Raw genomic sequence first — 18,823 nt, forward strand, 5'->3', positions numbered from 1 at the left:
AAGTGCTAGAATCGTATTTTTTTAACTGTTGTTGTGTGCAAAATTTAAAAATTAGGCCAGTGAATTGTCAAGGTCTAGTTTTATTAACCAAGTTGAAAACTTGTACCTTCTTTATTGCGTAAATTGCTACTAAATAGTTGTATATAAAGTAGACTTCACTATTTGCATTAATAAATTGTATAAAAAATCTTACACCTTCTCGCAACGTTGTCGTGTTGCTTGTTCGTTTGATCTTTCCATCTGAGTTGACTGATCTGTTTTCTTTAAAGCCTTTGAAAATCGTTACAAAAATACAGGTCAAAATCTGCGAGGACTGGCGTTTAACGGTTATTTCACTTAACATGTTTTGGGTGATTTCAACTAGCGAGTTTCTGCCGCTCTCTGGTTTCGAAATTTGCGCCTTGTTCGTTGAGTTAGTATCAAACAACTAATCTCATCGATATCAGGTAAACCTTTTGATTGGTAATCTTGGAGTGTGATGGTTTATGTGTGGGTTTTAGCTGGGATAGACAGACGTTGTTTAAGTTGAGAAATGAACATTACAGAGTATTGTTGGAGTTAAAGACTATCTAAACAATGATGCGAGGCTGCCTTATTTCTTTTTTACGACATATAGCGGAAATGTCATAGAAATTCGTTCTGCTTTGGAGATTTTAGGTAAAGCACTCGGAATGTTTACATACCTAGTATATGGATTTGCCGAACTACAATCTATTTGTGGTCTTCTGGATACTTATTGGAGACTTATCACTCTAAGTGGTTCCTATTGTTTGTTTCGTAGAGGAAAGATGGGATCACACGATCCCCTATTTGTTTTCCTTTCATACATCAATAAAGAAATTAAAACTCCCCGGAAAGCTTAAGAAAAATGAAATACCTTATTTAGGAAAACTATTTCGAAAGCATGTTTTCATTTCCAGGTCTTCAATTACAGCGTAAGCTTACATGATGATGTGATGATGTAAAAACAGTAACTCTTCCCTCTCGATTTACCAGATTCGCATCTTTCCACGATTTGTTTTCTTGCCAAATAATGGCTGTTACGCACATATCAATCAATCCCGCAGACGTCTTACTTAGCAGATCCACGTCTGAAAGCACGAGTGTCCGTGACTCAAATGTTATCAAATCGCACACGTCCATACTGATCTTCGAACCTATTGAAAACTCGGCGTCTATTTGGGCAGCACGGGCTGAAAAAAAAGTGACCTTTCTTCCTTTCTGTGTTTCAAATACTTTCAGCTTGAGCGTGTGAGCATGATGGAATTCGCATTATCTTGCTTTTATGGCAATACAGAAGGATACCTAAGAGAGAGGCTTACTGTTGTATAAACACATCAATAGCTTTTAAGAGTCTCGGAAGAGTGTCAAATTAAATACTTGAGAAGGGAAATCTGTACAGATTGGCGGTCAGTTTACAAACATATTCTAACGCAAATGATCTTGTAAACCTAAAATTACAAATTTATGATATAAGAAGACTGACGAGAGAGAATCCCGTGTTTTCAGATTGTTTTCACGCAGAATTCCTCATACCTCTAGCAGCAAAATTAGTGCGTTTCGCTGCATGTCACAAGTGCCAGGAATGTATATACATTTTTAGACAAGAAAGTCTCTTTCTTAATTAGGAGTGGTCTTGAAAAAAACTATTTTGGCTCATCATTGGTATAGTACATCAACAGCAGTGTGTTGTTCCAGCTGTTTATGTAATTTAGGCCACATAACTCTAAAATGAGGGCGTGATGTTGTCATCGTGGACAGGAGTACGTGTTGCAGAATTCAAATAACATTTTTAATTAGAGCTGAATTGCGGTCAGATATGGAATTAGCAGACGTGAATAAGAACATCTGTTAACTATTTACTTCCCTGATCAAATTTGAAATTCTCCTTTCTGTCAACCATTCAATTCTTATAATCTTAGTTCAGAGAATTTAGTATTAGATCAACTAATTATCCCCAAATTGATATTATTCTTTATTCCCATCACTTATCTGGTTGATATTGTATCCGCATTGTAGGGAGAAATTCTTTCTTGGTCACTCATGGAGATAAAGTGTTTAAGACAGCTCGTGAAACAGCCACAATTAAGCCAAACTATTGTTAAAGCTTCTAAAATAGCATATTAGCAAGCGCCAGAAAAATAGAACACAAAAACACAGACTCCCAGTTGACTCTGAACGGAACGTGCCCTCGGATTAACTTGGATAAATTCTGCTCGTTGGAAGAAAGTTAAATGTACCGGACGTATAGGCTGTGTTTTTCAGCAGAGTGGGAGTAGGCCGAGGGTCAAAGAATCCAAAGTTATATTCAATTGTGTTCTTCTTACAAATAACTACTTCAAATTAACCGAAACCAAAATTAACCAAATCAAATTGTATATGAAACTTAGTCCATGAAGTGATGTGAAATTTTGTTTATTTTCTTGAAAACCGACCTAGATTGCGCCATGAGTTTTCCAGCACTTATCCAAATGATAGGAAATCCTCTCAGAGACAGTGCGAGAGAAGCAATTAATCCACAATCATCGATCATGGCGAAGATGCAAGTGGGTTTCCCTTGCGACTGAAACGTGCCATCCTATCCAAAAATGCTTGATTCAGGAAAACGTCTTTCATGTGCCTAATTGTGTGACATAACAGCGATAAGAACAGAGATCGGTTTTGTTTTCCCGTAAAACGTGCCTTCCTGTTTGAAAAGTTAATTGTACTAAAACATTTGACATATGCGTCACTGTTTTTTCGGTACTTCGTAAGTCAATTTACTCAGGTAAGCAGGGTTAGTATTTTCAACTGGGTGAATAACGTAGATTGGCCTCCGAGTTTAAAAGCTGACGTTTCGAGCGTTAGCCTTTTGCCAGAGCGAAGCCCCTTAAAGTGCATAATAGAAGACCACTAAATCTATTTTAAATTTTTTTTTCTCGTGAATACAATTCAAGGTCACCATTTGACGATTAAAAAAAATAAACAATAGCGCTTGAAATACATCCCTAAAATTTTTGTCTTTCCAAAGGTCAGGGAAAAACCTCTCAACACACGTGTTACCAAAGACTCAATCTGACTGCGTGCGCGTGAATGATTTGTCACGAGCTGGAATTTCCCCGGAAGTCAAACAGCGGTTAACAATTGCATCATCAGAAGTATTTACGTAACAAGTTTGACATCCTTCCGTAACCCACCCACACAACTCCCGTTGGTACAGGAATCACATAAGGACGGACTTAACTTGTTTCTGTCAGGCAGACGTGATTCATCAGCTGAAGTAACCACACTCTTACTGAACATCAGCGGACGAGAGTCAGAGCAGAAATTGTGAGCCATGGAAGTTCATGCATGTCTCTTGGTGGTCTCATACTTATTGGCGTCCTGTCATGCCGGCCTTATTCAAAAGCCTGTGTTGGAGCATCCTCAGCAGGTTTTTTGTAAAGCAGACTTTGGTGAGTTTTGCGCTTCATTGAAAATTTTAAGAGATCATGGTTCTGTTAAAGTAGCAATGACCATGTGTCAGTTTAGGGTTTATAGGGATCCCAGGCTCTTGTTTTATGTTGCAATATTCAATCGACAGCCGGCCCGGTTGAAAAGGGTCCTATGACGGATTTGAGTTCATCATTCAACTTATAAGGATTCAAGAAGGAAAGCTTAAGTTTTGGAGCTCAACACCAGGGATTCCTGCCACAATTTTATTTGTCTTTCAGAATTGTCTCACCCAATTAAGCGTTAAATGGTCAATGAAAAATTAGTTTCAAATTGTCGGGAGAACTGAAAAAGGAATCAAAGAAGCTTATGTGTGGCATACCATAACAAGAAAGTGGTAGATCAAGGCAGATGAAATTTGAATAAGTTTAAAAGTTACGAACCTAAATTTGCACCAAACTTCTGTAATAATGTCGCTTAGCTTTGAAAATAAAGAAACAGGCGCGCGACCTACGCTGATTTGCTTATGAGCCCGCGATTTTGGGGATAAATATCCTTTGAACTGGCGAAGTTCAATGCTGTAATTTGTTATTTAACGAAAGGGTCTACATATTGCAAAGTTTTCACGACACTATCTTTTCCATCACAGTTATACGTGCCGATGTTGTGTCGGGACCTGAAACAGATCCGGAAGGTCACTATGAAGTTTTCAGCATTAACATCACGGAAGTCTTCAGAGGATTGTCACGCGGACCTGCCCTGAACGCTACCAAACTTTACACTCCCGGTAATATGTCGACAGAGAGAGTGACTGGCCCTTATGGGATCAGAGCAGGCGTTGAGTACCTTTTGCACGGCGAAATTTTGAAAGGTGTAGGAATGTATACGAGATTCTCCTCATTGCGGAAGGAGTGGAATAATGTGACCCCACAAGAGAGAGAAAAATTTCAGTATTATGAAGCCGGATGTCGTCAATGTCAGTTGAAACTGTGTGGTGAAACCGACCTAGAATGTCAGAAAAAGTTGCCCGGATGTGAGATGAAGGCAAATCAGTTAGCCCCCTGGCAGTTCTTGAAATCGTTTTGCTGGCATAGGTATGAGCACTGTGAAGTGGATGCAACTGGTGAGCAGTGTTACTGGAGGAAAACAGACGAACCGAAAGAATGCGAGGAGAGCAATCCTTCTTCCATAAATAGCTTTCAAGGCGTCGAGGCATGAAATATGAGCAGATGGGAAAAAAACTTGTACCTTCAAATGAGACTTAAAAATAAAATAAAAATACGATATTATTCGGTGCTTATAAATTGCCAGTTCAATGTAAACTTAGATATACCTTTCTTAGGAATGATGTTAAGTTGTATCAAATAGATATCTGTGAGAGCTGTAGACATCAAAGTAAATCAATTAAAGCTTTTAAGACGAAGAATACTTCTCAAGATTCTTTTTTATGATCGATATTGACAGCCAAGGGAACTGTGTACAACTTTAAGGAAAGCAAATATGAAAACTCATATCTTACCAATTGGGTAATATCACGAATGCATAGAAATACGACCATAAAACAAAACATTTCTATTTCTCGGGCTAAAATCTTTGATCGAGTTTTGTCTCATCCGTTTATCACAGCAACTCTTGTGGGAAAAGGTCACCCGTTTACCTTAACTCCTTCCATCTGAACTCAGGCGAAACCTCTCGTAGCATTAATTATGAAGATGGGGAATGAAGGGGGTGTGGTGGAGAAATCCGTGTGTACTCATGACACTCATTCTGAAAGGGGTGGGGTGGGGAAATCCGTGTGTACTCGTGACACTCTCATTGTGACATGATAATGCTTACGATAATAATCTTGATTATGATAATGAAAATGATGATATATAACAATACATGACATCATATTGGATGAGTTTTGAGTGATAGCATGAGAAAATAACGGTGATAGATTTCGTTTACATTCCTCGGATTCGCACTTTTTCGCAATCTGAATTTCTAGTTTTGTATCTTATTGACTTAGAAAAAATATTCTCACGGGAACCTCAATCCCTCCTCCTTTGCAATGAGGTCTATCGCCGTCTTTTGAAACGGGTTTGTTCTCAATGGAGCCAAACACTGATATATTGGCCATTATTTAATCTCGAAGAGTGTGAAATTAGGGTCAAGTAAGGATATTTATTTAAAGGTCCGGGTTTTATTCTGGGTTAGAATAAAGTCACCCATCCAGGCGGTAATCAGTTTCTATAACATGAAGCCACTAAGAATATGAAGGGGATGCCATTTTATTGCAAGGTTGCACCCCAGCATTTCCGAAACAGTTCCTTGGCTCCCATTAACACACGCGGGTGGAGAGAGGCGCTTTGCGTAAAAAGTCTCGCCCATGGATTCGTCCAGGTCTCGAACCCAGACTTCATGACCCGGTCTCTGTATAGATTGGCGGTCAGCTGGTTACTAACACAAGTGCCATATGCATATTAATTCATAAAGACCTAGAATTGGGATTTTTTTTTCTTGTTTACGCCTAAAGGATTTCGCAAACTTGTGGCAGCCAAAATGATTCGTCTCACAGCCTCAAGTGCTATGAAATCTCTATTACTGAGGCAACAGTTAGTGTTATCGAGTTACAAAAGCTACGTCAATTATTTGTTTTGCTGACCGCCAATAGCTCTTTTCTACTTGAAGAGAAGTGCGTTATTCCGTCTGTTTGCAATTCAATACGGGCCAGACAACCCTCAAGTGGCTTTTGTGGTTGTTGTAGGCGGGAAACGGGTTTCAGAATAAAAATAATTGGGGCTTGCTTGTAACTGAATTGTGGTCAAATATGGAATAAGCGGACGTGAATAAAACATAAAGCTGTCAGACAAATCTTTAATTTAAAACCTATATAACAGCCTATTTATAAGCTTTAAAAAAATCAGCAAAAACACGGAATACCAGTTGGCTCCGATCCGAACGTGCCTTCGCTTACCTTTAATTTATTCTGCTCGTAAAAGAATCCTAGAGTCCAAAGACGTAGACTGTTTTTACGTAGGAAAGTAGGCGGGTATATGGCACGTTTTGTTGACAAAACACCAAGAGAAACCCCTTAACACACTCAGAGCTGAGTATAACTAAATGAAAACATGACAAGACTGTTTCAATGTTTCTCTATAAAAAACCTCTCTTCAAATGAAATTGGGTCTTTTTCGTTTTTTGTTTCTTTAAGTGGTTGGGAAAGGACGTGACTTCCTACTGAAATTCTAATTCATTTTACCATTTGGCACGTGCGTGACTTCGTAAACCCCAAGAAACTTCTGCCAAACGAAAGCATTGGGGAGAACGATCTTTTTTCCTTTGGCTTACACGTTTAAAAATATCAAACTTACAAAAATATCTGGCATTTCTGTGAACTTGACCTTCATGACTTCGTAACTCCATACGCCGTAGTAGCTAAGCCTTTAGCATATAACAGCAGATGAATTCATCTTGGTTTTTTCTTTCTTTCTTTCGAGAAAACAATCTGTGTTAATCAAGATATCCGTCTTGGATAAATTGCTTGAATAACTTCCGTAAAATTTTTACCAGTCTAAAGAGGCACTGAAATCCGTATGAGCGCGTCGCTTAAGGTGTAAATTGTCTCCATCCAAGTGGAGGGCTTGTCCCAACCTAGAATGTTCGGCGGAAGTCGGGTAACAGTCAACATTTGTATTTCGAGTTATGATATTTTCGTGTCCACTTTAAATTCCTCACGGAATCCGCCCACCCAACTCCCAGTTACACAGGATATAAATATAGACGAACCGTCGCTTTTCTCAATCAGCCAAAGGTGATTCAAGAACTTCAACAGGCGAAAGTCAAAACAGAAATTAGAAGCCATGGAAGTTCACCCGCGTCTCATAGTGATGTTATGTTTGATTGCATCTTGTTATGGAGGTATCATTCAGTCGGAACATCCCCAACTAGCTTTTTGTAAAGCGGATTTCGGTGAGTTCATAGAATTTTTGAAGATCCTTAGAAATCATAATGCTTTTAACAAGTTGCAACTTAGAGTTGTAGATCAAAAAGTTCGCAACTGAGAGAAAGCACAACTTGAAACTGTCCTGGTTAGATTGAATTTGGACATTTATGTGCATGTTCCAGGATGGTAAAAGAAAAAACATTTGACTTCGGATTGTGCGTGTAAGTTTTCACGTTTTTCAATGGGTTTAGAGAAAAAAAAAAAAAAAAAAAGGAGAGAGAGAGAGACAAAGGAAAGTGTCAAGTGTCGGAAATGCCATTGTTTATTGACGTTACCGGTATTTTTTCATTATCTAATTATTATTATTGATATCATCTAATTTTTATTATCATTATTATTATTTTACAGTGATACGTGCCCACATCGATTCGGGACCTGAAACAGAGGGTAACTATTTTGTTTTCAAGATAACCATTAAAGAAATTTTCAAAGGGTTGTCGCTCGGACGTCAAGGTAAGGCCTTCGGTTTGCTGGAAACAGAATTCAAGACGAAACTTTACAGCCCCGACGGCAGGACCTCTGATAAAGTGACCGGACCATTTGGGATCAGAACGGGAGTCGAGTACCTCTTGTTTGGGGATATTCTGCACGGCGGGAGGCTGTTTACGAAATTCTCCTTTCTGCGAGAGGACTGGGACACGGTGACTCCACGAAAAAAAGCAAACCTTCGGGGGTACTATGAGGCCGGATGCCGTCAATGTCAGATCAGGCCATGTGGTGAATCTGACTTGGAATGTCGCAAAAAGTTACCCGGATGTGAGAAGAGAGCGACCCAGACTCCGTACTTGTATCAATGGACGCTTCTATCGAGGTGTTGGAAGCAATTTGAGCACTGCGAGGTTGATGCAACTGGTCTGCAATGTAACTGGAACGAAACAAGGGAATCGAAACGATGTAAGGAAAGAAACTCATTGCCCCTTCCTTTTAGAGGCAATTCATATGATGCATAAACAGCTGAACTTGACCTAACTATTATCTTTAAGTGAAACTAATTAATTTGTAGTTTTGCTCTGGTATTTTTTGAAGTTATTATTCACTGAGTTACTGCTTTTAAACATTTTATTGTAAAACGTGTTAGAGTTCTAGAATAGAGATGTTTGTATTATTATTATTACTATTATTATTATTATTATTATTAACTAAACAAGCACTTTTTGCAATGACTTTGTCAGTCAAACTAATGGTTTGATTCTTTAAATAACAAAAAAATGTTACCCAAAGGAACAAACTCGTCCATAGTGACGGTATAGAGATATGAGTAAACAGTGGCTAACTCCTTTGTTGATTAAAGCTTAAAATTCAAAAAACATTTTCTCCAAGGTCGAATCACATTAAGCATTGCAACTTATAACTTCTAGACTATTTGTGCACTTCAGAGTAAAGCGTTACTTAACATAATCCTCCGTCTCGAACTGAGAACATTGGTCAATTTGTATCTTTCATGGGATCACTTATCTAATCCGTGCGGGCAAAGGTTATCTATTTTCCGTGAATGAGTCTGTCTCCACACAGGGAGCCCCTCAGAGGCTAGGGGCGTGGCGAAGCGTGTTCGTCTTCCGACAGGCAGAGCCCTTCAGAGGGAAAGGCTTATGAGGTCCGCAAAGGTCACAACATGATTCCATCCACCTTCGCGGATGTCCTTCGGGAAAAAATTCGTACGCGCGCTAGTTTCATTAAAATCCTAGCAAACTATATATCAGAAGAAAGAGCGGCATTTCTTTTAAGGAAGTGTCAAGAGCCGGTAAGGCGTGATACGACCGAAGGTTCTTCTATTGAATTTATCGGGTAATGGATGCCGCAGCACGAGCAAAATGGCTACGCAGTCTTATTCACAAAGCTTCAATCAACCAAAGTAGGTCGGGCTTCTTCGATATTCTGATTGGTTGTCTAGATATCGGAATCTAAAGTTGGAGTAGCTAAAAATATGCGAGGCGTGTTGCGTAAATGGACGCCACGGGACAAATATTTCAAATATCAAAATACACACTTTCTTTTGTGTTTTGGCGAAATTTGACGAAAATCGGTCAAATCGATATACCCTATAAATTCGCTCAAAGCGGTTGTAATCCTCTAAAAATCAAATGCGAGATTTTAGCTCATAAAGGTTCGCAAACAACAAGCGCCACGCCATGAGATCATCTCGCCTCCTGAAACCGCAAACCAATAGGACAAGGGACCTGCCGGCGTCATTTACGATGGATCAAGATTTCCCGGGAAAAGTAGCCCATCGCAGACACGTTTATTTTGTTATCTCGATGGCTTAAAGAGCGTTGAGGAGGACGATACAATAATTAGCAAAGTTGCCAAAAGCAAAGGAAAAACCAACGGCAAAAATGGAAAACCGGAAAATGTGCTGAGGAGCGAGACAACGAATCGTCATACAGCTTTCAAAATTACGATTCGAGGAAATATAGATTGTTAATATTTTTGTACTGGCTGGTACTTGCATACAGAAAAAGGAAACCTCGTTTTCAACATCATGTATAGCAATTTTTGGTTTGACGGCGACTTCTCTGTTCGAAATCTGGATGCCAGCGTGGAGCTCCGCTAGTACCAGTCGCTTTCTCAAAAGATTTTCTTTTCTTTTCTTTTCTTGACAAAATGGTACTTTCTTTCTTGTTTTTTTTTTTTTTTTTTCCTTCCACTTTTGATTTTTCCACGAGCAAAGATTTTTCCACGAGCAAAGATTTTTCCAAAGAGATTCCACGTGTGAATTTTGTAAAGTGCACGATGTAAACAAAATATGGAAATAACATGAAAATCGAGCCTCACCATAAGCGGCTGCCGCGAAAAATCCCCAGGGGATTCGCCCACGTCCCAGATTATGACGCCTTCCTGATTTACTAACTTTTATATGAAAATACGTTTTTCTTAATAACTCGGGTGCATTTTAAAGATTTCGGAAAATGTTTTTATGCAAATGTTAGGTTGAATGTTTGAATTCTGTGTAGTCAAATAAAAGAAAAATAAATTTTTTCGGCCTCTGAAGGTGGGAAGTAACCTTAGACAAAAAGAAAAATCTTCTTAATAGCCGGGTTCTTTATTTACATACAGCTATTTCATATTTACAACGAGACAGCCTATTTAGATAATAGCGATTTATTTGGAATATACCGTTATATTCCTTCTAAGCCTTCAAGAGCTGACCTGGAAAAAGTGTTTTAGTATAGCAAGGACTGAGCAAGACTAAATTAGAGAGTAAAATTACTTCCAACTTAGAAAGGCTATTGAACCTTGCTTTATACTAATATAAGTTCAAAGTTAAGAACCAGGGAGACGCAGACGCTTTTTATTAAATTTTGCAAGAGCTATCATTTCTTTCCCTTCTCTCTTCTCATTTTCCTTCATCCTCTGCCTCTTAACAGACAGCACGAGCTGCTTTATCGCCGTCATCTGTAACAAATTCGTTCTCTTTGTGGTCCCCATCAACATCATCCATTACAGCGCGGTTTTCGTAAGTATGAGAGATTTTTGTAATGTCTTCTGTCTGAACTGAACAGTCGGCGGTGTGAACTAGAAGGAGTAAGGTGCATTCAAAATATTACTAAAAGTGTAACGGAATTATCCTATCTCTGGAGATAAAGAAATTCAGATTGGCGCAAAATAGGTACATCGGGTGATGTTTTTGGAAGGAAGACTTTTCAGGACTTTCAGGAAATGTAGAGGACGTGGTGAACCCCAGCAAGGTCCCATTAATCTCTTACGGGATGCCCAGAAAAAGTAATTATCCATGACAACAAAAAAAAAACCTGGTATGCCGACAAGTGTTCTTTGGTTGGTCGTATTAGTAAGAGCTCTTACTGGGTCAAGAGGGGATAGAAAGCAGCCGAGTCTGAAGAAATTTATATGAAGAAACACCTGGACTCTTATTCAAGCATGTTGTGGTGACGACTAAATGTTGTTTACAGTAACAGGAAGTCCTATCGTTTTCTCTTGTAGTAGCCCATTGTAACTGTACTCGAGCAGTGGTGGCCCATGCAGCTGGAGTTTATCGTGATTTCTACAGCATTAAGTGACCAGAAGTATTTTAACTCCCTCCCTGACAGGATGCCAGTTTACCGCCAGGCTACCCCCAGCGCTTCATTAGGCCTCCCTGACAATTCGTCGCTACCCAATTATACTCTTGAGTGGAGATAAATACTGTGAGAGTTACGTGTTTTGGCCAGGAATACCAGACAGTGACTCTGACTGCAACTTATGGCTACTCATATACTCCAATCTCTTCCAATTACTAAGTAAATCGTGTGCCATTTACTTGACTTACCTACTTTCTTACACTTCATGGTGGCCGGAAGGAAAGCAACCACAGCTAAGAAACCCAGTAATGACGCAGCGCCTGGTACCACAGAAAACGCGTATCGGACATACTCAGCGGTGGCTCTGCCGAGATACGTCAAGAACGTGTTACGTCAATACTCATTAAAAAAGTTATATGGTACGTGTTACTTAATTCCGTGTTACGTGCTCACGTGTAAAGCGTGAAGCGTTAAGTAGTAAGGGTTACGCGTTCAGCGTTTAATGTTATGTGTTAAGTGTTGCGTGGTACGTGAATCTAGATCCTAAACTCGAGCGGCCCGGACAATGAACACGTGTAGGACTTTGTAAACTCTCATCAATTATTTAAAGAATCCTAACGGTTGGTCACTATCACTTTCACTTCGCATTTTTTTTTTACAATTCGATTGAATGGGCGGATAAATTGACAAACAAATAAATATTAGAAACATTGCTGCTGCGTCAGTGGGAGGAATAACTTAGTTTATTTACTGAGTTGATAATGTAAATTTCTTAAGCTGACATTTCGAGCGTCAGCCCTTCGTCAGAGATGCACATGCGTGCATCACTCACCTGCCGGTAGGAAACAATTCCTGAATAACTAAAATAGAAGTCCCACAAGCCACCTTGGCTAAAATGCTCATCGACGCAAAGACGAACGCACCGGACTCTTTATTGTCTCCAACCAGCTTACCAGCCAGAGCCAATGACGTCACGTACATCACAGAACTACCGCATCCTACAAGGATCGCAGCGCAGTAGGCCGCGTTCTTTCCCGATTCGTCTTGAAGGTAAAACCAAGCTGAGGATCCTACCACCAGAGAGGCGGCAAAGCAGTATGTCCACTGTTAAGAGGAGTGGTTGAGTATGCAAATTAGCATGGCAATCTACTACAATCCAATGCAAAGTTCTAGGCTCCCAAGCTTTAGGTTAATAACCTACTTATTTTGGTGTCATTACCACTCACTTTGTCTCCAAGCATTTTGTCGAGTTTCTTCGCGGCTAAGCTCGAAATTACACTGCTGAGCAAGATCACTAGAGGGAAATAAGCGATGGATTCCTTCAAGAGAAAAAGGTATATTCATACTTTTAATCATTCTGTAGATCTTAGAGGAACTAAAACGAAGATGGATGTAATGGCATAGCGGACTGCCTCTTTCTCACAGCTCATAATACTCCCCAAGGCCTTTCCCCTCACCCTTCACTTCGTATCCGTCACTCCTTATTATGTCTCGGTCCAAATTATACATTCCTCTCACTTAGTTTCGTACCCGGATCTGTGTAACTAAAATATCAAGTTTGGCCGTGAGAGGTCTGGGTAAGAGGATAACTTTCCCCCAAAACGTCCTTCTCCCAACACCCCTGAACTCTACCTCCGCATCCATCACAACTCATGTCTTATTCCTAACCACAATTTAACAAAGCCTTATCTATCATCCTTTCCTCCTCCTTCCATCTTTTCTTATTTTACTGTGACAATAAAGTCGAGGAATAAGAAAGTAACGATTACCTTTTCAAATCCGAGGGTTTCCGTCAAATAAAGTGGAACGTACGAAGAGCTGACTACTTGAACGAGGCGCGCACACATGAAGGCAAAAGAGATCTGTAAAAAAAGAAAAAGCGAGAATATTTTTTGATGCGATCAAGGTTGTTTATTAAATGTTTTCGGGCAGACCCCTCCTGTTATTTGAGATAAGTTACCACCAACGTTTATCCAATTAGACGTGAATTTTTCGAGCCAAGCTCTCCGCAGCCTGATACATTCTTATCGATTGAAAACACTTCCCATAATTACCTTATAGAACAGTGGAGTTTTGAACCAATAAGACCAGGTCTTTTTAGTTTTACTACTCTTCGTTCCCTGATCATTCAATATCTCTATTATAAAACTGTCTCCACTGAAACTCGCATCAGTCGTCTTGGAGAGCAAGCCTCCGCGGCTGCTATAAGACGAGAGGGACCTGTGTTCAACGTAGAAAGAGCTGGATTCCATTGCAATATCATCCTGTTTGGCAAAGTCGAGTTTTTCTGTCTCGAGGTTTGATTTGGTATGGGAACTTTCGAAACAGTCAACAGGATAATAATTTTCTGGCGATGAAGCGTATCCTTCGCTGGCGTCGCTGCAATCAGATCTGTTACTCTGACGTTCAGCCATCACCTGCACCTCATTTCCGTCCTCGCTGTTCACTTGATCTGTTTCTGGCGAACTTGCTACACCATTGTCACTTTGTTTATCCTGGCTTTTAAAGGCAGGATTTGAGAAACTAAATTCGTTTGTTATCCTATGTTTTTCTTGCGTTTGAAGGTCACAATTCTCACCAGAATCTCTAGCAATTTTTTCACGATCAAAATCTAGCTTCTCGTCGGTACAAAAAGCCGGATTTGCAAAGCTAAATTCGTTACCATTCAAGCCTTTCCTCAAATCAGTCACGTTCCATTCAATGTCTCTTTTTACGCGCGATTCACTACCCTTCTCCTGGGTAGTTTGAAGATCTTTATTATCTTCACATTCCTCTTGTTTGAGTTCCTTGGGTGTGGCCTCAGTCTGTACCCAATTCTCCTCAGGAGCTTGATCGAGATCTTTTTCTTTGTACATACAGAACACCCCAACTGTTTTATCAGGGAGAGGCAGTGTGGCGCTTAGAATTCTCCGTCTCTCCCCACCCGTGAGGCTGCCGAAAGGACCTGGAATGCGTTAAAAGACATCACGTGTTAATTTGAATTTTATTTGATGGACGTTTTATCTTTCGGAAAGAAAGGATTCTAGAGGATTCTCACCGATGTACTTTTCAGTATACTAGAGCATTGTGCGTCAAATATTCTTCTTTTTTTTTGCTAATCTGGAACTGAGATTTTTCTTTGATTATTCCCTATTCATCAACAGCTAACAACCCAAGAACAAGTTCTGTTCACAAAAACGCAAACCCGAAATCGCATTGGGATCGGATGAAAAATCAAAGAAGAACTGGAACATACCTTGATTAGAAACATGTGAATTAATGATAAAAGATCAGCTCTCTGTCATGCAAATGTAGCTCTCTGTCACGCAAATGCTGCTCTCTGTCACGCAACATTTGCGTGACAGAGAAATGGACCAACTTTCTTTTTCCGTTGAATTACCTTTTTTGTTTTCCACAGGGGTGGGAGGTTCTTTGGTTCCCAAGTGAAAAATTAACGAGAAAAAACAACCTGTCCCTACCACAATCACCGATATTTCCTGAAATAAAAAGGATCTATGGTGAGTTTGGATTCTACATCACCGGCAAATTTATTTTATTTTTTTTTAGTTTTAGAAATGCTCCGGTTTCTACTGTCTCTAAAATGATCTTTGAGAATAAAGCAAGGAATTCATATTATTTATTAATTTATTATTTATGTAGACAAGTTCACATATTTTTTTAACAAGGGGAAAATGTGATTTAATTTCTTAACTAAGACCCCACCATAAAGTCTTTCCACTGACTAAAAGAAATCTTCTCATCTCCGCCATCGGTTTTGAGGACGATCCAAGTGATGGCATACACGAAGATGCCGCTGAGAAATGTAAAACCGGATCTGAAAGAAACCAAAAAGAAAAATTGACAATTTATGGTTTAATATTGAGCGCGATTCACTAAAAGGTTCTATGAGGGTCTCTAAGGGTAATGGCTTTTACGGCAAACGGTTAAAATTTGACCATTGTTTACGGCTCACGGCTAATCTCTCACTTACAGTTTAAAAAAAAATACGGTTAACTCTTTTAAGGACTAAGGATTATCATTTGTCCATTTTTATGCACGACAGGTAATTGTTATGTCTCTTTTTTCGGTTAACCCCATTGATGCTTTTGATCAAAACAATGCCTCAAAGAGGAGGATAATTTTTTTAACAATTAATGAAGAGCTTCCTCAGCTGACGATCATTTCCTGTATTCTCACGAATTTAGTGCTTGACTTGGATGTTATAGTGTGAGGAGAAATAAGATGTTTGTCACTCTAAAGACTCAAAGAGTCAAGAGTGAATGAGGTTGAGACACAGCGTCTACCCTACCCGACATAATTTTTTCGGATGGGGTGGAAGGGCGGCAGCTAATGTTTGGTTTATTATCAAATCAATTTACCAGCTGTGTAAGTTGTTTATCGTCGCGGAGGTTACATCCGTTTTCAAACAGATTTAAAAGTCTACTGGAAAGCCCGCAAATGACGTAGCGGCATCACAACACGGTATAAGTGTCAACATTCCACGAATTGATTTGCAATACGTGAGGTCTGTGGAACATTCATGAAGGTCATTAAAATACTGTAAAAACATTGGCCGGATTTCCCGCGAAAAATAAGGTTTGATTTGAAAATAAATGAGTGGGGGTGCACTATACTCTCAAAGAATTCCATTAAGTGGTCTTAACTCATTGACCTCCAGGAGAGTGATCAATAAACAAAATCTCCTCACTTTTCAATGAGGTTATCACACAAACAGGTTATGAGCACCAAGTAAATCCTCAACTACCCAAGTTTATATAATTTCCTGTGTCGTATTTGTGGTTTCCCGGTATACGAAAAACACCTCTGCTCGAAAATTCGTTTTGCAAAACCAGCCAGTCGTTTCCCGGGTGGAAATATTCATGATCGTTTCAACCTCAATGATCAGTTGGAAAAAAATCAATTGCGTGAATTCCTTTAAAAAAAAAGTAAACAAACCCCATGTGGGTTTCAAGTTCGCGATCATCTGAGTAATACACGTATGTATGTACTGGGTAAACGTGATTAAATCAAGTTTTATAGCAACGTCCAAAATAGTCTCTCACTTAATTTTTGTTTGTTTGAAATTTAATCCCAAAAGGCCGGCTTTGCTGACATAGGATATAGTTTGTTACGTTATGTAATGCAAAGTGAAAATGTTTAAAAGTCTCTTTTGCGGTCGAAAAATCAGTCGCTTTTCACTCAATATCTGATCAGAATTCGCCGAAATAAGGAAAGGAAAGGATAGACGAGGTCTTTCTTTAGCTCTAAATTTTGCGATGCGCCATACAATTGGTTCATGTCGTAATGGATGTTGTGAGATTTGGGTACATTCTGTTACCTAATCAAATTACCGGCAAATATGTGTATAATCTATTTCTGACTACTCCTGAAAAGGATGCCAGTTGAAAGGAAAATCGACAATATTTTCCTACCTTAAGCCGTGTAATTCCACCATTTCACTGGGTCTTTTAGCAATCTCCGGTATTAGCGCCAGATGAGTGACTTGAGATAAAGCCCAGCCAATGTTGTGTACAATCATGATCGAGCCATAGTAAATGCCCATAGTCTGCTCGGATGAATCCTCCCCGCAGACAAAACACGGCATCATGAGAAATGGAAATAATCCCGCCACTAGAACAGTCCCGAGTAAGTGAAAGCTCTTACGTTTACCGTAATATCTTGAAAGAAGAGGGAACTTGTAGTTGTCGCAGATGTAACCTACACCCAAACATAACACAGCGTCCACAGTGCCGGGGATGATCCACAGAAAGCCAGCAGTTCTGTTGGACAAACCAATAACTTTTGTTTCGAAAATTATCAAATAGGATATCCATGCTCCAAAAACAGCATCGTTGAGAAAGTGTCCAACCGTAAAAGAAAATTTTTGAAAAAGTGGAAGACGAGATTTTGCAACGCGAGAAGGTCTATTTTTCCTTGATATGTCGGTTGTTGAACTTAAGTCAGAGCATTTTTGTTCCATTTTAAACTATTTTCTTCCAAGATACACAACAAGACCAGAAAAAAATTAAACTATCATGAGGGTTAAAAGCGCGTTTTGTTGTCGGATAAACATGAGATGAATATTGCGCCACCAATGTGTTACCGTCAAATGCTTGAAGTATTCAAGTCCAAAGTTTTAATGAAAGCGCGTTTACATGATTGTTTATACCGGTTCAAAACAAGCACTCATACTGAAACAGGTCAAAACTAGTTCGTAACTAGTATTACTGCAAAACATGCTGTGTTCATGTTAAGTGTTGAGCTTAAGTAAGCTGTGAGAGAGCTGTCGCTTCATTCGAACCGCGATATAAAATGTTGTAACTTTTTATTCATGGGTTGCGGCAGTTTTTTGCGTGAACAGATTTACTCTTTCTTTTTCTTTACTTCTAGTTTTCGTTTGTGTTGGTTTTTCGATAACGCGCTGATAGAACTCAGGAAAAACCGTTGACCCTCACGACCTCAAGAGTATGTTTTTCGCTTCCTGATTCCTCCCACTCTAAAACATTCTCAATATAAATTCTCCCTACTGCCTTTAATATATTTCTTATAATTCTGGCTTTGAGACTTTAATTTTTGATCAAACTATGTTCCCTGATTTATATTTTGTCTGCTTGTCACTTTGAAAGTGAGACAGTTCACTGATATTGTAAGAAGATGCCTTCGCGGTTACTCTAAGTCGAGAAAGTGTTCGCTCAGGAACCGTTCATCAAATACAGAAGCCTTCTTTTCGTAAAGGAAATCAGTTCTGAGAGAATGGGGAATGGGAAATGGGAAAATGGAGAATGGGAAATGGGAAAATGAAGAGTGGGAAATTAAGAATAAGAGAATAAACCTCTTTTTTTTCGATTTATTGTTTGATATGGGGTATTAGACATTTTTCAGCGGTGATTATCGTTTTGTTCGGACAAAAAAAAAAAATTACCCTCTTTGGAATTGAAATTAATTGACATTCTCAAAGATATTCTTTTCGTTACTCGCTTAGCTTCAGATAGTGACATGATATACATTGGGCGCCATATAAGAAAAGTCTAAAAAAAATCCGTTTTCCACATTATCACCCCACTGAATTTTCCTATTCCCCATTCTCATGTTAGAAACATTTCGACGCAAATATTTGTCAGACTTTCTGTCACCTCTTGTGAAAATTCCTTGATTAACTTCCTCCTAAACGAACGTTAAATCCCATATGGTCTAGCGGTTAGGATTCCTGGCTTTCACCCAGGCGGCCCGGGTTCGACTCCCGGTATGGGAACGGACAATTCTTTTTATATACTTTTTCCTTTTTTTTTTCCTCTTTTAACTCATGCCTCTATTTTGTTCATCTTCTATAGCTCTTCCTTGCAGTTATTTTTAAGGCAAAGTGATACTGCTGATCTATTGACACATTCACTGATTCGATCACGTCATAACTCATCATAACTATATTGTT

General features: G+C 39.2%; 3 protein-coding genes and 1 non-coding gene across 4 annotated transcripts; 3 read left to right on the forward strand and 1 right to left on the reverse strand.

Moving 5' to 3' along the window:
* The first annotated feature begins 3,163 nt into the window (after positions 1-3,163).
* On the forward strand, positions 3,164-4,837 carry LOC131789698 (metalloproteinase inhibitor 1-like). The gene is made up of 2 exons (XM_059106861.2): positions 3,164-3,434; positions 4,061-4,837. The coding sequence occupies exons 1-2, from the start codon at positions 3,317-3,319 to the stop codon at positions 4,627-4,629; spliced, it is 687 nt and encodes a 228-aa protein (XP_058962844.1). The 5' UTR covers positions 3,164-3,316; the 3' UTR covers positions 4,630-4,837.
* Positions 4,838-7,071: 2,234 nt separating this feature from the next.
* LOC131789709 (metalloproteinase inhibitor 1) lies at positions 7,072-8,797 on the forward strand. The gene is made up of 2 exons (XM_059106881.2): positions 7,072-7,365; positions 7,748-8,797. The coding sequence occupies exons 1-2, from the start codon at positions 7,257-7,259 to the stop codon at positions 8,347-8,349; spliced, it is 711 nt and encodes a 236-aa protein (XP_058962864.1). The 5' UTR covers positions 7,072-7,256; the 3' UTR covers positions 8,350-8,797.
* Positions 8,798-10,388: 1,591 nt separating this feature from the next.
* LOC131789714 (major facilitator superfamily domain-containing protein 12) lies at positions 10,389-17,485 on the reverse strand. The gene is made up of 9 exons (XM_059106887.2): positions 16,827-17,485; positions 15,118-15,229; positions 14,795-14,891; positions 13,470-14,359; positions 13,185-13,277; positions 12,642-12,734; positions 12,248-12,519; positions 11,664-11,779; positions 10,389-10,912 (listed from the first exon to the last, which is right to left on the reverse strand). Exons 1-9 carry the CDS (start codon positions 17,372-17,374, stop codon positions 10,758-10,760), a joined length of 2,376 nt encoding a protein of 791 aa, XP_058962870.2. The 5' UTR covers positions 17,375-17,485; the 3' UTR covers positions 10,389-10,757.
* A 1,089-nt stretch (positions 17,486-18,574) lies between these two features.
* On the forward strand, positions 18,575-18,646 carry Trnae-uuc (transfer RNA glutamic acid (anticodon UUC)). The gene has a single exon. It is a non-coding gene; the product is annotated as a tRNA-Glu (tRNA).
* Positions 18,647-18,823: the final 177 nt, after the last annotated feature.

Source organism: Pocillopora verrucosa, chromosome 14 (assembly GCF_036669915.1).
Source record: "Pocillopora verrucosa isolate sample1 chromosome 14, ASM3666991v2, whole genome shotgun sequence".
Classification (NCBI taxonomy): domain Eukaryota; kingdom Metazoa; phylum Cnidaria; class Anthozoa; order Scleractinia; family Pocilloporidae; genus Pocillopora; species Pocillopora verrucosa.

What these genes read in the sequence shown, in the direction of transcription:
- LOC131789698 (XM_059106861.2), top strand. Translation starts at nt 3,317, where the DNA reads ATGGAAGTTCATGCATGTCTCTTGGTGGTCTCATACTTATTGGCGTCC. An exon ending in TTTTTGTAAAGCAGACTTTG is followed by an intron (nt 3,435 to 4,060) that starts GTGAGTTTTGCG and finishes TTTCCATCACAG; the next exon opens with TTATACGTGCCGATGTTGTG.
- LOC131789709 (XM_059106881.2), top strand. Translation starts at nt 7,257, where the DNA reads ATGGAAGTTCACCCGCGTCTCATAGTGATGTTATGTTTGATTGCATCT. An exon ending in TTTTTGTAAAGCGGATTTCG is followed by an intron (nt 7,366 to 7,747) that starts GTGAGTTCATAG and finishes ATTATTTTACAG; the next exon opens with TGATACGTGCCCACATCGAT.
- LOC131789714 (XM_059106887.2), bottom strand. Translation starts at nt 17,374, where the DNA reads ATGGAACAAAAATGCTCTGACTTAAGTTCAACAACCGACATATCAAGG. An exon ending in GTGGAATTACACGGCTTAAG is followed by an intron (nt 15,230 to 16,826) that starts GTAGGAAAATAT and finishes GGTTTCTTTCAG; the next exon opens with ATCCGGTTTTACATTTCTCA. An exon ending in CATGAAGTGTAAGAAAGTAG is followed by an intron (nt 10,913 to 11,663) that starts GTAAGTCAAGTA and finishes TACTCCTTCTAG; the next exon opens with TTCACACCGCCGACTGTTCA.